The sequence below is a fragment of the Peromyscus californicus genome, unplaced genomic scaffold (genome assembly GCF_007827085.1).
Source record: "Peromyscus californicus insignis strain IS unplaced genomic scaffold, ASM782708v3 Scaffold_6__1_contigs__length_162567912, whole genome shotgun sequence".
Lineage (NCBI taxonomy): Eukaryota > Metazoa > Chordata > Mammalia > Rodentia > Cricetidae > Peromyscus > Peromyscus californicus.
Genome location: NW_026294584.1, coordinates 29,566,407 through 29,580,345, shown reverse-complemented (window position 1 = coordinate 29,580,345; position 13,939 = coordinate 29,566,407). Strand labels below are relative to the sequence as shown.

The window sequence follows — 13,939 nt, the reverse complement described above, 5'->3', positions numbered from 1 at the left end:
TTCACGCTTAGCAAAACTAGATCGCTGCTCCTTCGTGCCTACCACTCCATCTACACCCAGCTTTACTGACCTCTGACCTCTGCGGATATCGTCAGAAAGTCCAGTGCTTAAAACGGTCCAACTCTGGGTTTAGGGCTCTGCCTCTGTTTTCTTGAATTCAGTTTTTTTTTTTTTTAAATAAGAGTCAGTCTCACCCCCACCCCTAGCCCCTCCCCCACCCCGTTTTGCACTTGCTCTCCATCCTCCAAATTGTGTGAGAGTTCCTGCCTTTCAAAGACCCTGAAAGAATTTAAATTTCCTGCCTACTTACAAACTTAAGACTGGCCTGAACATGTTTGGGTGGGCTCTCTGATGTCTCAGGAAGCTTGGTTTTACCCTATTTTTGCTATGTGGAAGTACTTTCTTTCTTTAAATATAGTTACATTGTGTTTAATGTAGTAAGATAAATCACTTAAGGAGGCAGAAATGCAAACTAAAGTACACAGAATATTAAGTGGACACCCTCTTCACCTATATGTCTTCAATCAATTTCCCAGTACTCTCGGGGGAACTACTCTAAAACGGCGACCACATACCTTGTAGTAAGGAAATATATCTGTAATGTTATATATACAGATGCAGGCAGACATACATATCTAAATCACGAAGGTAATACTCATCATGATATATATATATATATATATTTTTTTCCATTTCCAATTGTGTGTTAACTATACTAGATGGAAAAACCTCCTTAGAGTCTTATGATAATGAAGGACAACCACTGTAAATGATCTGTATATTTCCCACCATTTCAGAGGCTGTATTTTAGGGGATCCCAAGCTACTGTCTATACACAGGCAGATATAGCACATAGCAGCAAACACCAGATATGATCTATTGAGTATGTGCAGTGCTGCAGAAATGTTCAATAGGGAACCCAGATGGAATCTACAGGCAGCTAAAGCCCAGCTTTGCCCTTTCCTGGGTGTGCTGACAGGAACAAACACCTGTATCTCTGCTTCCCCACTAGGTAACATGGCAATTTGTAAAAAGCCTCCAAAGCCTTTTTTCAAGCTATCCCTCTGAGTTTGACATGAACCATTTCATTTGTTCATCTTCATGGCCATACTCAGGCTCTGATCTCAGCTAAGATGGCTCCACCTACACAGCTTAAACCCATATTTTCCATTATATTCAACCTTACCTTCCCCCATTTCCTATTCATCTACAACAGCTAGTCCTCTCTTGATTCTTCAAGAGTAGAAGACTTTCTGTACTATTAGCCTTTGTTCCTCTAGTTGAACCTCTTCGTGTCCTCTTTCCCCTGTACCCACAGGTCATCACTTTAAACTCTGCTGACAGGTCCTTAAATGTTTAGTCCCATTGTCCTTGCATAACAACTGACTTTTGTTCAAACCCAAACCCTTGGCATCATTCCCAGCATGGTTTCATCCCATCCATCTGGCTGATTGCACCTCACAAAATAAATCTAGTGGATAATGTCAAGTGGTTCCCATCTGCAATCTTAGAACTCAAGAGGCTGGGACAGGAGGGTTGCCATGAGTTTGAAGCAAGCCTGGGCTACATAGTGAATTCCAAACCAGTTTTGCCTAGAGTGAAACCCTATTGAGAGATGAGAGAGGGAGAGGGAGAAGGAGAGAAATCCACTTCCTCCTTCTTCCTTCCTACAGTGCTACCCAACATAATCTGGACCAAACACCATGCTTTCTTGTCTTGCTTAACACAGCAGTCTTATCATTAGTCTGTTATGACTTCAGTCCTTCCCATTTCTATTTATTTTCCAAAGTATTAAAAAACAATCAATCCAAAATAAATCCATATTAAAAAGGCATAAACCTGATCTGGTCACAACTCCAACATTGTCAGTCTTCCCTCGACAGACTCTTTCCCTCTTTCTCATCTCTCTCCACTCTGAATCAAACACTTTATATCCTAGTTTATGCAAAACTTCAACTCCATTCAACCATTTCCTCTCTTATTTCTAGGTCCAAAGATGTGCTATGCTTTGGGCTTGTCACACACATACACACACACACACACACACACACACACACACACACACACACACACACACACACACAGAGCAGGGGGAGGGAGGAAGAAAGAGAGAGAGAGACATCCTGCTTCAGTTTCAGTAGAATCACACACATGGCTTCCTCTGGAAAGCTTTCTCTGATGTCCGCTCCACGTGAGGACTTGGGTTTCTCCCATGTGAACATACAGCAGCCCTGCACTTTTCCCCGGGCACTGCTAATACAAGCAATCATCTCAGGAGGAACTGTCTGCCTCTGCCATAAGATCATAACTTTCACCTGCAGAATCCATACCTGTGTTGACCACGACTTAATCCCCAATATAACCCAGTAGTAAACTAAACACTCAGTCATAATTCATTCTTTGCTCAGTTTTCTAAGTTTTATTTTATTGCAAAAGTCTAATATAAAAACACAGTCTACAAAAAAAAAAGGAAAAGAAAAGAAAAAAAACCTAAATAATTTCTGTACAAGTTCTCAGAATGTTCAGATCCAGGAAGTTTGAGGTTGGGGAACTAAAATTATCTAGACCACAGCATCTGTGGTCTAGATAATTAAATGTTACTTATTTCTTCAGAGGTTAACATTTTTGAGATGATCTCTATGATAATTCCCAGGCCTCAGTTCTCTGAGAGGCTTGAAAAATTTACAAATGAGAAGGAACTAAATCTAGTGCCCTTGGTAAGCCCTTATCCCTTACCTGCCCTCCAGCTCAACCTCATCTAGGGCCAAAAGGATCAAAAGACTTTGGGAACATCAGTAAGAACTTGAAAACTTCTGACTGACCAAAGTATTATGTGTCTGTCAAACTAGAGAGGTTGGCAGAATTTTAACTTTTAAGGAAAATCAAGAATTTTATATTTCTTAATAGAATGTATATTAGACAGAAAGAACACGACCACAAACTGGATTTAACCAAAGGGTTTCCAGTTTGTTGCTATACTTCACCTTCTCACATGGTTGATGTCAAATTTTATTCACAGCAACATCCAAGGAGAACATTCAATGTTAGTAACAAGAATCTTCAACCATTCTTTTCATTCTGATAACCAGGACCCCTGTGATGGTCAGTTTTGATTGACACCTTGACACAGTCTAGAATCACCTGGGAAGGTAGTCTCAATGAGAGATTGTCTATAATAGATTGACCTGTAGACGAGTCTGGATTGGGGTTGTCTTGATTACTTTAATTGAGATGGTAAGACCTACTCACTAAGGGCAGCATCATTCTCTAGGCGAGGTATCTTGGGTTGTGTAAGAGTGGGGAAAGTGATTGAAGAACTAGGACACAGACATTAATTCATGTCGTCTGTTCCTGGCTATATATGTGGCCAGCTGCTCCAATTTCCTGCCACCTTGGCTTCCCCACAATGCTGTACTCTAACCTGAAACAGGGTCAAATAAAGTCTCCCTAACCCCCCCCCCCAAAAAAAAGTATGATGTGGATTAAAAGCCAAGTGCCTTACTATACGATGAGGATCATATATAAATAAATTAGACCAAAAGTAGCAGCATGAGAGCAATAGCATTTGTTGTATTTTGCATAACACAAGGAACTTTAAAGTATAGCCAGACAGTCTTCACAGAAACAACCTGTCCCTGGCAGTTCATTTCTACTGGCCTCCCCACACCTAATATTAAGACGTTCAACAGAAAAGATGGAAAATATTTCGCTCCCATTGAAGGGAAGAACCTGGGTTGAGAATGGAACAACCCACCATGAAAGTGAATTGTCAGGAAACCTCAGCTCTGCTCTAGAACAGTAGTCTAGATGACTGCTATTAACAGAAGAGGAAATATAGTAGAACATCAAAAAAATGATCACCATTACACACCTCACCTGGAAACCAAACCACCAGCTTGATTTTGTAAAAGTTGATTAAATGTTTTGCTCTAGGACAATAAGAAAAGCAACTGTGATAATTGGTGCAAACACTTGGTCAGCATAGTGAAAAACAAGAATTTGCCTGCTGAGAGCTGAATGGAGGGGGGAGGGACAAGGAGCAACTCCAAAGTCAGAATGATTTGAGCCCAGTACTTCTCAAAGACACAACAGAGCACGAAGTGCTAGGCAATGCCTGAGAATGCTAAGGAGCATTATTTTTTATTCTTTTAAATAAGCTTAATTATTTATTTATTGTACATCCTGGCCAAAGTTTCCTCTCCCTCCTCTCCTCCCAACCCCTCCCTCAACCCCTCCCGCTCTGTTCCCACACCCCCCAATCCACTCCTCCTCTGTTTCTGTTTAGGAAAGGGCAGGTCTCCCATGCGTATCAACAAAACTTTTAAAAAGCTACATCTACCAGTCCTCTCTAGGTGCTACATTAATGAAGAATAATTTTTAGTTTCCTATAAACTGAACTCTCTAAAGAAAACCAAATAATAGTTGTTGAAATGTGCATTCAAACAAGAGAGCTGCAGAAAACACGTGAATCAAAACCTCTTCATGCTCCCTCTTTACCATGGAAATAAGAAGTGTTCCAAGTATGTGACAGCATGCCCGAGTACCTGCCTTTCTTGCGGTGTTTTACACACAGGCAGAATCCCCTGGGGTGATGGAATGGTGTTCATTAAGGGTGATCAGCTCTAAGCTGGCAGAGGCTCAGAAAAGAAATAATAGAGTTCCTAACAGCAGAGCCTGTTGATATGGAGAGGAGATTCGGATGATGCCAAGAGGAAGGCTTCAAGTAGGAGGGTGAGTGGAAAGGCGAGGAGCTGCTGCACAGCTCCGTAGGGCTGGTGAGTGTGAATTTGAGAGCGACTTGCATTCTCCTGCCAATTAAGTGCTTACTATTATGAGAGCAGAAAAACTCTTCAAAATGAATAAATGGGTTAAACAGAATGGGGATTACCATTTAAGTAGAGCATTCTAACTTTGCTTCAGATCATGGGAATTCTACAAAATCACAAAGGAGAGAATGAGCTGAACCAAACAGTTTAATTTAATGGGAAATTTATTTTAAAAGAGAAGCTGAGGAAAATTTCTGGAGTTAAGTAATGACATTTAGAATTAGAGGCATTTGTGTACAGAGCAATGTCCATGGATAAAGTTAAGTAATAGGAATGTTCAGAAAGACCTAGAAAAATCTCCAATAGAGACCTCAGGCACTTTATAAAGACGAACAAAGAAAAATGTAAGCTCTTCATAGGAAATAACTAGGATAGTAGAATTTGACCTAAATTAAACCAAAACATTACTTACACATGCTGCCTGCCTGTCAGTAGAGGAATACAAGTATGTATATTTATAGTCACATATAAGTGCATATACACATGTATACACAAATGGACACATGCACACACATGGGCATCTACGTATACACACACACACACTCCTTCCTACCTTAGAAATCACCCCAAGATCATTCCTCTTTTAGGATAATTAAAACATACATTGTTGCCCATTACCTGTTATGGATCTGTGTGTATTATGGATTGAATAGAAAAATTAATATTAACTGACATGTCACTTCGCTGCAATGTGTATTTCATCAAGTCAGGGAAAGGGTGATTATTAAAACAAAGCACTGTAAAAGGTAGAGCTCCAAATTATACCCCACACCAAACACGCTCTTCCGAGAGGAAAAGCCGAATTCTCAGCCTGTGCTCTCGAAAACAAAGACAAATTGTTATAAAGTCTGAAATTTAAGATATATTCCAGAAATTAAATTATATACCAAAATATTTTCTCAGAATATAAATGCTTTTTAAGCATTTTAAAGGATCTCTTAAAAAAAATAAAGTAGAAACTTTCCAATTATAAAATTTCCTCAGAAAACCTCTATTGTGCTTTTAATTATTTGCTAATTTGATTTAAGATTTTTTTTAACAAATGTAAGTGGCTAGAGTTGTCTTTTTTTTTTTTCATTTAAATTTCATAAGAAAGAGATTCACAAGGCACATTCCCTCACTAGACTCTGTGTGGCCTATTTATTGGAAATGCTTCATTCCATATGGATTTCTTCTCTTTTATTTATTACTTCCAGAAAGGATTTTCTCTAATAAGTTAGCAACTCAGGGGCAACAGATTTGAATTGCAAGCTTTCAAATCACAGTCCCACATCTGCCACCTGCCACATATCTTCTAGAAGTACCAGAAAAGCTCAAACTTCCATGTGGCGCAGGAGCCAATGCCGTGTGAGCCACAAGCAGGTGGTCCACAGAGGTCAAGGTTAAAGTTCATGGAATAACTTAGAAACGGTTCTCAGCTTGGATCTCATTTATGAAGCTTGAGAATACACCCTCTAATTAGAATGCAATTTCCAAAGCAGCCACTCCCTTGACTTTCCAGGACTACGTTTCATTCTCAGTAAAGAAAAGTAAAAACAGCCTCTTCACATTGCCAGATAACAGTCCATTATAAATTATGCCTTACACATTCAATAAAGAAGGCAGCAGGCATCCTGGGCAGCAAAGACAACACGTGAGCCTTCAGCCTTCAGAAACTACCCTCAAGAACAGATAAAGAAAACTCAGATTCAACAGTTACTCTCTGCACTTTTGACTTTTGTAGCTGAGCTATCCCATGGAAGGTTGGAAAAACGAGTGGGTTGTGGTTTGAAACAGTTCCCACACTCCAATCGTCCTCTTTTTTTTTTTTTTTTTTTTTTTTGATGACCTCTCCATCCAGCCACCCCAGCACTGTAGTAGGATCTCTCACATCAGTTCTGCAGGAGCCAGCTGTCCTGTTCTTCCATGGTGCTCAGGGAGCCACACAGGACTCCTGGAACAGGACTGTGCCAGGGCTGACTCACTGCAGATGTTCCCTTCCAGCCCCATGGAGTTCTGAGGCACAGTCTCCCTTTCCAAGGCCTATTGTTATTACAAAAGATCTGCTGAGCCTCCAAAATGTGCTGAACACTAAAGCAAGAAGAAAACAGCCTTCTCACCTAATATGGGAGGCAAATTTTGAATTAGGCAGAAATGGCTGAGGACTCTGTTGGGAAAGGCCAAGATGGAAAGGCAGACAGACAGCTACATGGAGTTCAAAATCAGCATGGACTAGCAGATGCTACCACAATCACAAACTTCTCCATGCAGTCCAGAATGGAGTCATGTTTAAAATGCTATACATTGTTCCACTTTAAACGTTTCTTATACATCCAACAAGACAGTCGTTGTCCCTAGGGGGTAGGGAGGGGGGGGGGAGGGAACTATATATGTCCCCAATAAATGGAGTTTAAATTCTTTCCTATGTATCTTAGTGTAAAGTCTAGTTGCTAGGAAATCACAGGCAAAATGTGACAGCATCTCACCAAACCTTATGTTTCCCAATTGTAGAGTCAATATTTTGATAAAAGATGGCCAATATATGTTGAGGGATAACTACTTGAAATACTGTTTATTTGATTTTTTGGAAAAGGCTATATTAATCCTGTTTGTCACTAATTTCTGAGTTACATTTCCTTCCTTCCTATTGCCTCGCCAAGACAAAAGTATCTCAAATCTAAAGTTAAAGAACAAAAACTAATTTTAAGAGCTTCTGTAAAACAGCAAACTATAAATGTCCTTCAACAATATTTTTACTATTATTGTTAATTTCCTGCCAAGTTGGTCTTTTTCTAGTATTCAGTGAGGGCTGGGAACTGAGCACTCTAGAGAAGAAAGGAATGTCAAGAGTCTTGAAAAAAAAAGTAAAACAAGAAGGAATCTATATTATGAATTGTCTAGAATGATGTATCAAATTTAAATTATAGTACAACACTTGAATCTGAGAAATGTATTCTCTGTCCACTCTATCATACTAATACTGAGATGCAATAAACCATGAGCAAGAATTCAAAAGATTTTCTTCCATGCTTTTTTTGGGTGTGTACCTTTACATTCACTCCTTTGCTAAGTTCTTTTCATGGCAAATTCAGTTTAAAGTCTATGAGGACTCAGGGACAGGACATAAGTTCCAGAGGATCTAAGGCAGAACCTCAAATAAAATTCATGTTTTGAGCACCACCCAAAAGATACCAGCATTTCAGAACATTCTCAGGGTGAAATAAATACACGAATGCTGTATAAATGCTCTATGAATTAACCAGGGGGAGGAGGGGAGAAGTATAAAAAAGACATAGATAGTAATATAAAAACAGGTTTGGTAGCACTTGCCAAATGAATAGAGACCACATGAGCACTGTCCTTTAGATCTGATTTTGTTTTCTTAGTATCACAGTCCAACATGTCCTTAAAGATGCCTAATTTCCACTGAGTCCTCACTGAAGAAAGAGCTAACTTTGACTAAATCTAACTGTAGGGTATAACATTTACAGGGCAATTCTTCCATTCTAAAGAAAGTATAGAAGCATATAGAGTATTTACATACTAGTTTTAGCTCTGATTTTTAACTCTGATGCTTTAGTACAAACAAAAACACTTTCAGATTTACAAATGTGTAGCAAAATAACTTGGGAAGGTAACTGAAGGTATAATATCAAAGTCATATCCCTGAATCACTCAGATTTTCTCTTAAAAAATACTTACTTCTGACTAGTTCACCATCGGGAGGATTTCCCCAAATGGACTGGTCCCTCATCAGTCCATACATGGAGTGGCAACTGGTAGGTTGACTTATATCTTTCTCAGCATTGTCCTCATTACATTTCTCTGAAAAAGATTAGACATTTATTACCAATTGATGAATGCGACATGTATTTTTTGTTTTCAGTTTTGTTTGTTTGTTTGAGACAGTATCTCATAGAACACAGGCCTGGAACTCATGATGTAGTTGATGATAACTTAAAACTCCTGACATTCCTACCACTACCCCGCAGCTGCTGGAATCATGAGTGTGTGGCACCAAATATAGCTGAATTTTTTGTACTACTTCCAAGTCTGCCATAGCTTAAGAAGATAGAATTATACCATTATTGACTGTTGTATATGTTTTTGGCTCAATAAAATTTGTTGAACACCTACTATCTTTTCATCCTTAAAGAAACAAGCTCACAATAAAATATAATCTGTCAAGATTGTAGTAAATAAATATTAGCATGGTAAGTGATCTGTCATCATAGAGAAATGTAGAAAGGTTACCTCAAGGATGAGGGTGAGTGAGTCCATACAGATAGGGAGCAGGTGAGACCGAAAAAGCATCAAAGAAGAGACTACAAATGATTGATGGAGATAAAAGCCAGACCACAGCTGAATGAGGAGTGACTGGGCAGTCAGGATCTAGGAAACAAGTACAGAGTTCTCTCTGTAGAAACGGAAGGAAAAAGTCAAAGAGCGCACAATGCGACCTCAGAGATGGAAGTATTTAGGATGAGAGGTTGATATGTAGGATCATGAGCTCTCAGGTGGAAAGATAACATGTAAGGAAATGGAATGTCTTGTTGGGAGCATAAGTCAAGCAACACACAACCTATAACACAAGGCAGAATGCATGCTATGAAAGGTCCAGAGTACTAAAAGGGTTCAAAAGAAAGGGGAAAAAAATCTCATCAGGATTCAGAGATCAAGAAAGACACTTTAGAGAAAGGAGCACATTGGATGGTTTCTAAAAGATAAGAAGAACTTCAAAAGTCACATGGGAAAAAGGTGGAAGAACAGCATGGGAAAACTCCAAAGCAGACACTTGGGCAAAGGTCCCAAATCCAGGCTATGAAGTGGTTTCAGAGGGACAAGAAGCAAGGCTGTAAAGTTCTCATGAAGCCATAATGTGGATATTTGAATGCCAACATGGGAAATTTAGACTTAATTCAAAAACAAGATGAATAAATCCAGTGAGCATTGAGGCTTTGTGAAATGCCTAAGCAAAGCTATATATTAAGGAGAGTAATAAACAGGTACATCTGTGCTTCTCAATCCTAATTGGCTGGAGAACATTTTGAAAAAGCAGATTCCTAGGCCACAATGAATAATTCTATTTCATTTAAGGGACATAGAGCTATTCTCAGGGTGATCCACTGTCCCTATGTCCTTTAAATGTTCACTTGATATCTGATGTGTACAATAAGAAGAGGATGATAAAGAGGAGAGGGAGAAAAGGGGTGGGAGAGAGAGACAGACAGACAGGCAGAGACAGAGACTGAGACTGTTGAATTTGAATGCTAACTGCCCTCATAGGTTCACATGTATGAAGATGTGAGCTGATGGTGCTACTTGAAAAGGCTCTCTCTGGAAACCTTATGAAATGTTCTGAGGTCTAGTCTCAATAGAGGAAATGGTAACTTGGGGTAGGCCCAGAGGCTTTGTAGCATGCCCCACCCACCATTCCTTCTGCTTCCTGGGCACATATGAAATGTAACTAGTCAACTTCCTGTTTCTGCCACAGTCTCTGCAGCCGTCTCTGCCTGCTACCATGTCTTCTATGCCATGTGGGACTGTATTTTTCCAAAATAAACCTTTCCTCCCTTAAGATGTTTTTATCAGGGTATTTTTACCATAGCTACAGCAAAACATGCGGGCACTGAAATGGAGACTTGGTGAAGTTCAAATAGACACTGATGAGAGTTTAACTGAATGGCATAATAGAAAAGGAAGCAGATGTAGAAACTAAGGAAGGTTTGCACAGATAAATAAACAGGCCTTTTTGTTTGTTTGTTTGTTTGGTTTGGTTTGGTTTGGTTTTTGGTTTTTCGAGACAGGGTGGAATGACCGAATGTTTAAGCCAGATTTGATGATAAAAGATTGGAAGAATGGGAGAGTAACTTACTCATTATGTACATAGAATACATGTGGTGGATTCAAATGTTCATTCATTTCATTGGGTGATGTTCATACCTTGAAAGATAACACATTACCCAGCCTTCATGTAGTTCATAGTCTAGGTGATGAGTTCAATACTATCTGAATGTGCAAACAAGAAAGAAAGGTATAGCTAGTCTGTAGGAAGTGGGTGAAGTCCTGAATAAATGTGTATTGCGGGACATGAGCCAGCCATGTCAAGGACCAAAGCCTCAGACCCATGGGGATTTGGCACATTCCACACCTCCACACTGGGTGAGGCTCAGAGAGATTGTGAAGCCTTCCTCTGGCCCAAGAGTGAATGTTCATAGTGTCTGCAGAAATATGTGCCATAACCTCCCCCTTTACAACCTGAAGACTGCTCTCCTATAAAGAAGGCTTCTAGTGAGGTTAACTAAATCTGTCTCCTCGATTCAGCTGTATCCATAAACCCTCTGTGATTCAACTGTACCCATAAACTCGGCCTCCATGCTCAACTACATATAATAAACAGGAGCATCAGGGTGCTGTGGCTTCTTCATCAGAGAGCCCAGCGCACCCGATCCCGGCTGTTCTGTGTTTTGACTTTACTTTGTTCCCTTGCTGCCCTAGTCGGTCAATCCCTGGAGCCTGCTAGACACACACTAGGCATCTTCTTAAAGTTCCACTGCTGAAGTATTCCCAATCACTGAGCTTGTCAGAAGAGAAAATCTATTTAAAAGAGTCTGTAGCATTAGGAAACAGTCAGAGAAACTACATAATGTCGAGCTATGGAGGCAAAGACGCAAAGAGACCCAGGCAGAAGTTGTCAGCCAGTCTTTTTAACATTTCCAGTAGAAGGGAAAAATTTCTGCCCATGCCAAAAAAAAAAAAAAAAAAAAATTCTCATGTATCATAGAAATTTCACAACAAATTAACAATTCTGCTACAAAGCACATTTCAACACATGAAATATTGATGGGTATAAACTCAGGACTAAAATCAGAGGCTAAGATTGCTACAAAAAAAAAAAATACGGGCCTTCAATGATAAGCATTTTTAGACTGCAAAACCATAGTCAAACACCAGTAAAATATAAATTAAAAGCATGTTAAACCAATATGTTCTAGATTTATGTAACATTTACTCAGCATTATCACAGGGAAAATGTAATCTTCACAAGATGTGTTAGTTTCAATTAAAATCTTAACTTTCTTAAACAACTCCAGAATTCTTTACTGCTGTAGTCAACTCAGGCCTTTCTGAGATTATCAGTAAAAAAGGTTTCTGCAGTCTCACTAGTATACATGAACTGGCTTATCGGCAGTCCTACATACTCATACTGTTACGTAGCTGGCTGCCGCCAGGTGTCATGCTAGCAGGCTTGATTCAATTAGTAACTTTAATTGAAGCTGAATGAAATTAATTATATAATTTTGAGCTGTTCAAGTTTAATTCCATTAAAATTAATTCATGAAACCAAGGCATTATGAAGCATTGCTGACTAAAAGAAAATAGGTATGAATAAAGCCTCTAGACACACTTGATGCATATTTGAATCATGTCCAATATTCAAGTGCTAAGCACAGACCCTCTCGACTCCTCACTGAATAAATGACAATGCCACGTGGTCCATATACACATGGATTTACAATGATGTGACCTACTCTGGAGTCAGGGCGGGAGGGAAGGGGAGACAGAGTTCTTCCTACCCCCAAATTCTTATTAAGAGACAGTTTATCATTTTTTTAAGGAGTTTTCTTATCTGGAAATTCTAGAATTAGATGATCCCTAATGTCCTGAAATCAAAAAAGGAAAAGAAGAACTACCACTCTATGTCTCATGATATGGGTAATAAATTCTGAGCAGTTCCTATGACATCACAATCACCAGCATATATATCCAACTTTGCCTCCTTTGAAAACTAAAGGCATGAGAGCTGGTTCCTAGTGAGTCCTGTGATGACCCATTGCACCCAACCCAAGGCAAGGCCTAGTAAAGGTTCCCAGTAAAAACTTACATTGTCTTCAGCTAATTCTTTACTTGGATAAACTAAACTTCTGTGATCACTTGTCTGCTCTAGGCCCACCTAAGGCATGCACACCATTTACCTGTATTATTTTACATTTCCTAAACTTAGTGGAATACTAGATATCTACCTCATAAATAGTGGGTATTTACAGGTATCACTGAAGCAATGGAAGGATGAGAGAAAAAGGGATTCACTGTTGGGAAGAACAACATTTAAACAGACTCAACCTTCAAACACTTTTCAAATGGCTGTGTCAACCACTCCTCCTTAAGATGATAAAAATATCTAATAACAGATGAGTATTATCACTGTCAGAGTGCTGTGCCACTTCTGCATTGGAAAGCCAAGGGTTCAATCCATTGTATCCTGGACATATGAAGATTTGTGGTGCAGTTCAGCTACTATGTGGGGGCCTAGTATGTAGACCATCAGCACCAAATGATTTCTCTAGCATAGGACATCAGTTTGTACCTAGCTGTAAGATTTAACAAGTATAGTCAATGGAGTCCTCGCCTCTATGTAGTGGATTATTCTTCTAAGTCATGGTTCTCAGTTTTGGTACTGAGTCAGAACCATGTGGAGAACTCTGACCACATACAGATGCACAGACCCCCAAACTTAAAGTATTTAGTCGAGGTGATTTTGGTGGATGGAAGAGTGATATCAAAATGAAATGTGTCCAAGCTGGGCAGATAAGAAGATCCACATCTTACTACTCATCTCCTCATCACAGGATTCCAAGGAATCAAAAAAATCAAAGTTTATCTAATCATCTAATTAATACATCTGTATTTAGTTACACTTCCTTGTCAGGTCAAGTATGAAAATATGAAATTTGAATGATTTATAATATTAATCAATTCTATTGATATACGGGATAAAATAAATATATTTTAGATAACATAAATTGAAAGCCTTTTAAAACTACCATGAGCCAAAGGATTGTAGTATACTTGTGGGTGTGTCCAGCTTTTTAGTGTGTCTCCCCTGCATAGAGAAAGGAAAAACAATCTTTGGATAAGCAAGGAGACCATGTCCTGACAACAAATCTCTCAGCCAGGAGACCAAACACGCTCGTATGAAACAATCAAGCCCCAACAAAACAGAAGGCGATGGAAACTGTCCAGGGTCAGACTTCGGGCTCCAAGGCTGACAGCTGTGTGAGCAGGGCAAGGCCCTCGTCTCCTCCTCCTCCGCTGTGTGGGGAAATGTTGGTGCTGTGCTGCCAAGGCCTGCT

General features: G+C 39.4%; 1 protein-coding gene across 2 annotated transcripts in view; it reads right to left on the bottom strand.

Annotated features, from left to right (window-relative positions):
* The window catches only part of Mdfic (MyoD family inhibitor domain containing), an 83,232-nt gene that overhangs the window by 54,515 nt on the left and 14,778 nt on the right, over positions 1 to 13,939 (bottom strand). For both annotated transcript variants that reach the window (XM_052721125.1, XM_052721127.1), the window contains exon 3: positions 8,508 to 8,630. In XM_052721125.1, the coding sequence (XP_052577085.1) occupies positions 8,508 to 8,630 (123 nt within the window). The remainder of the gene's footprint in view (positions 1 to 8,507; positions 8,631 to 13,939) is intronic.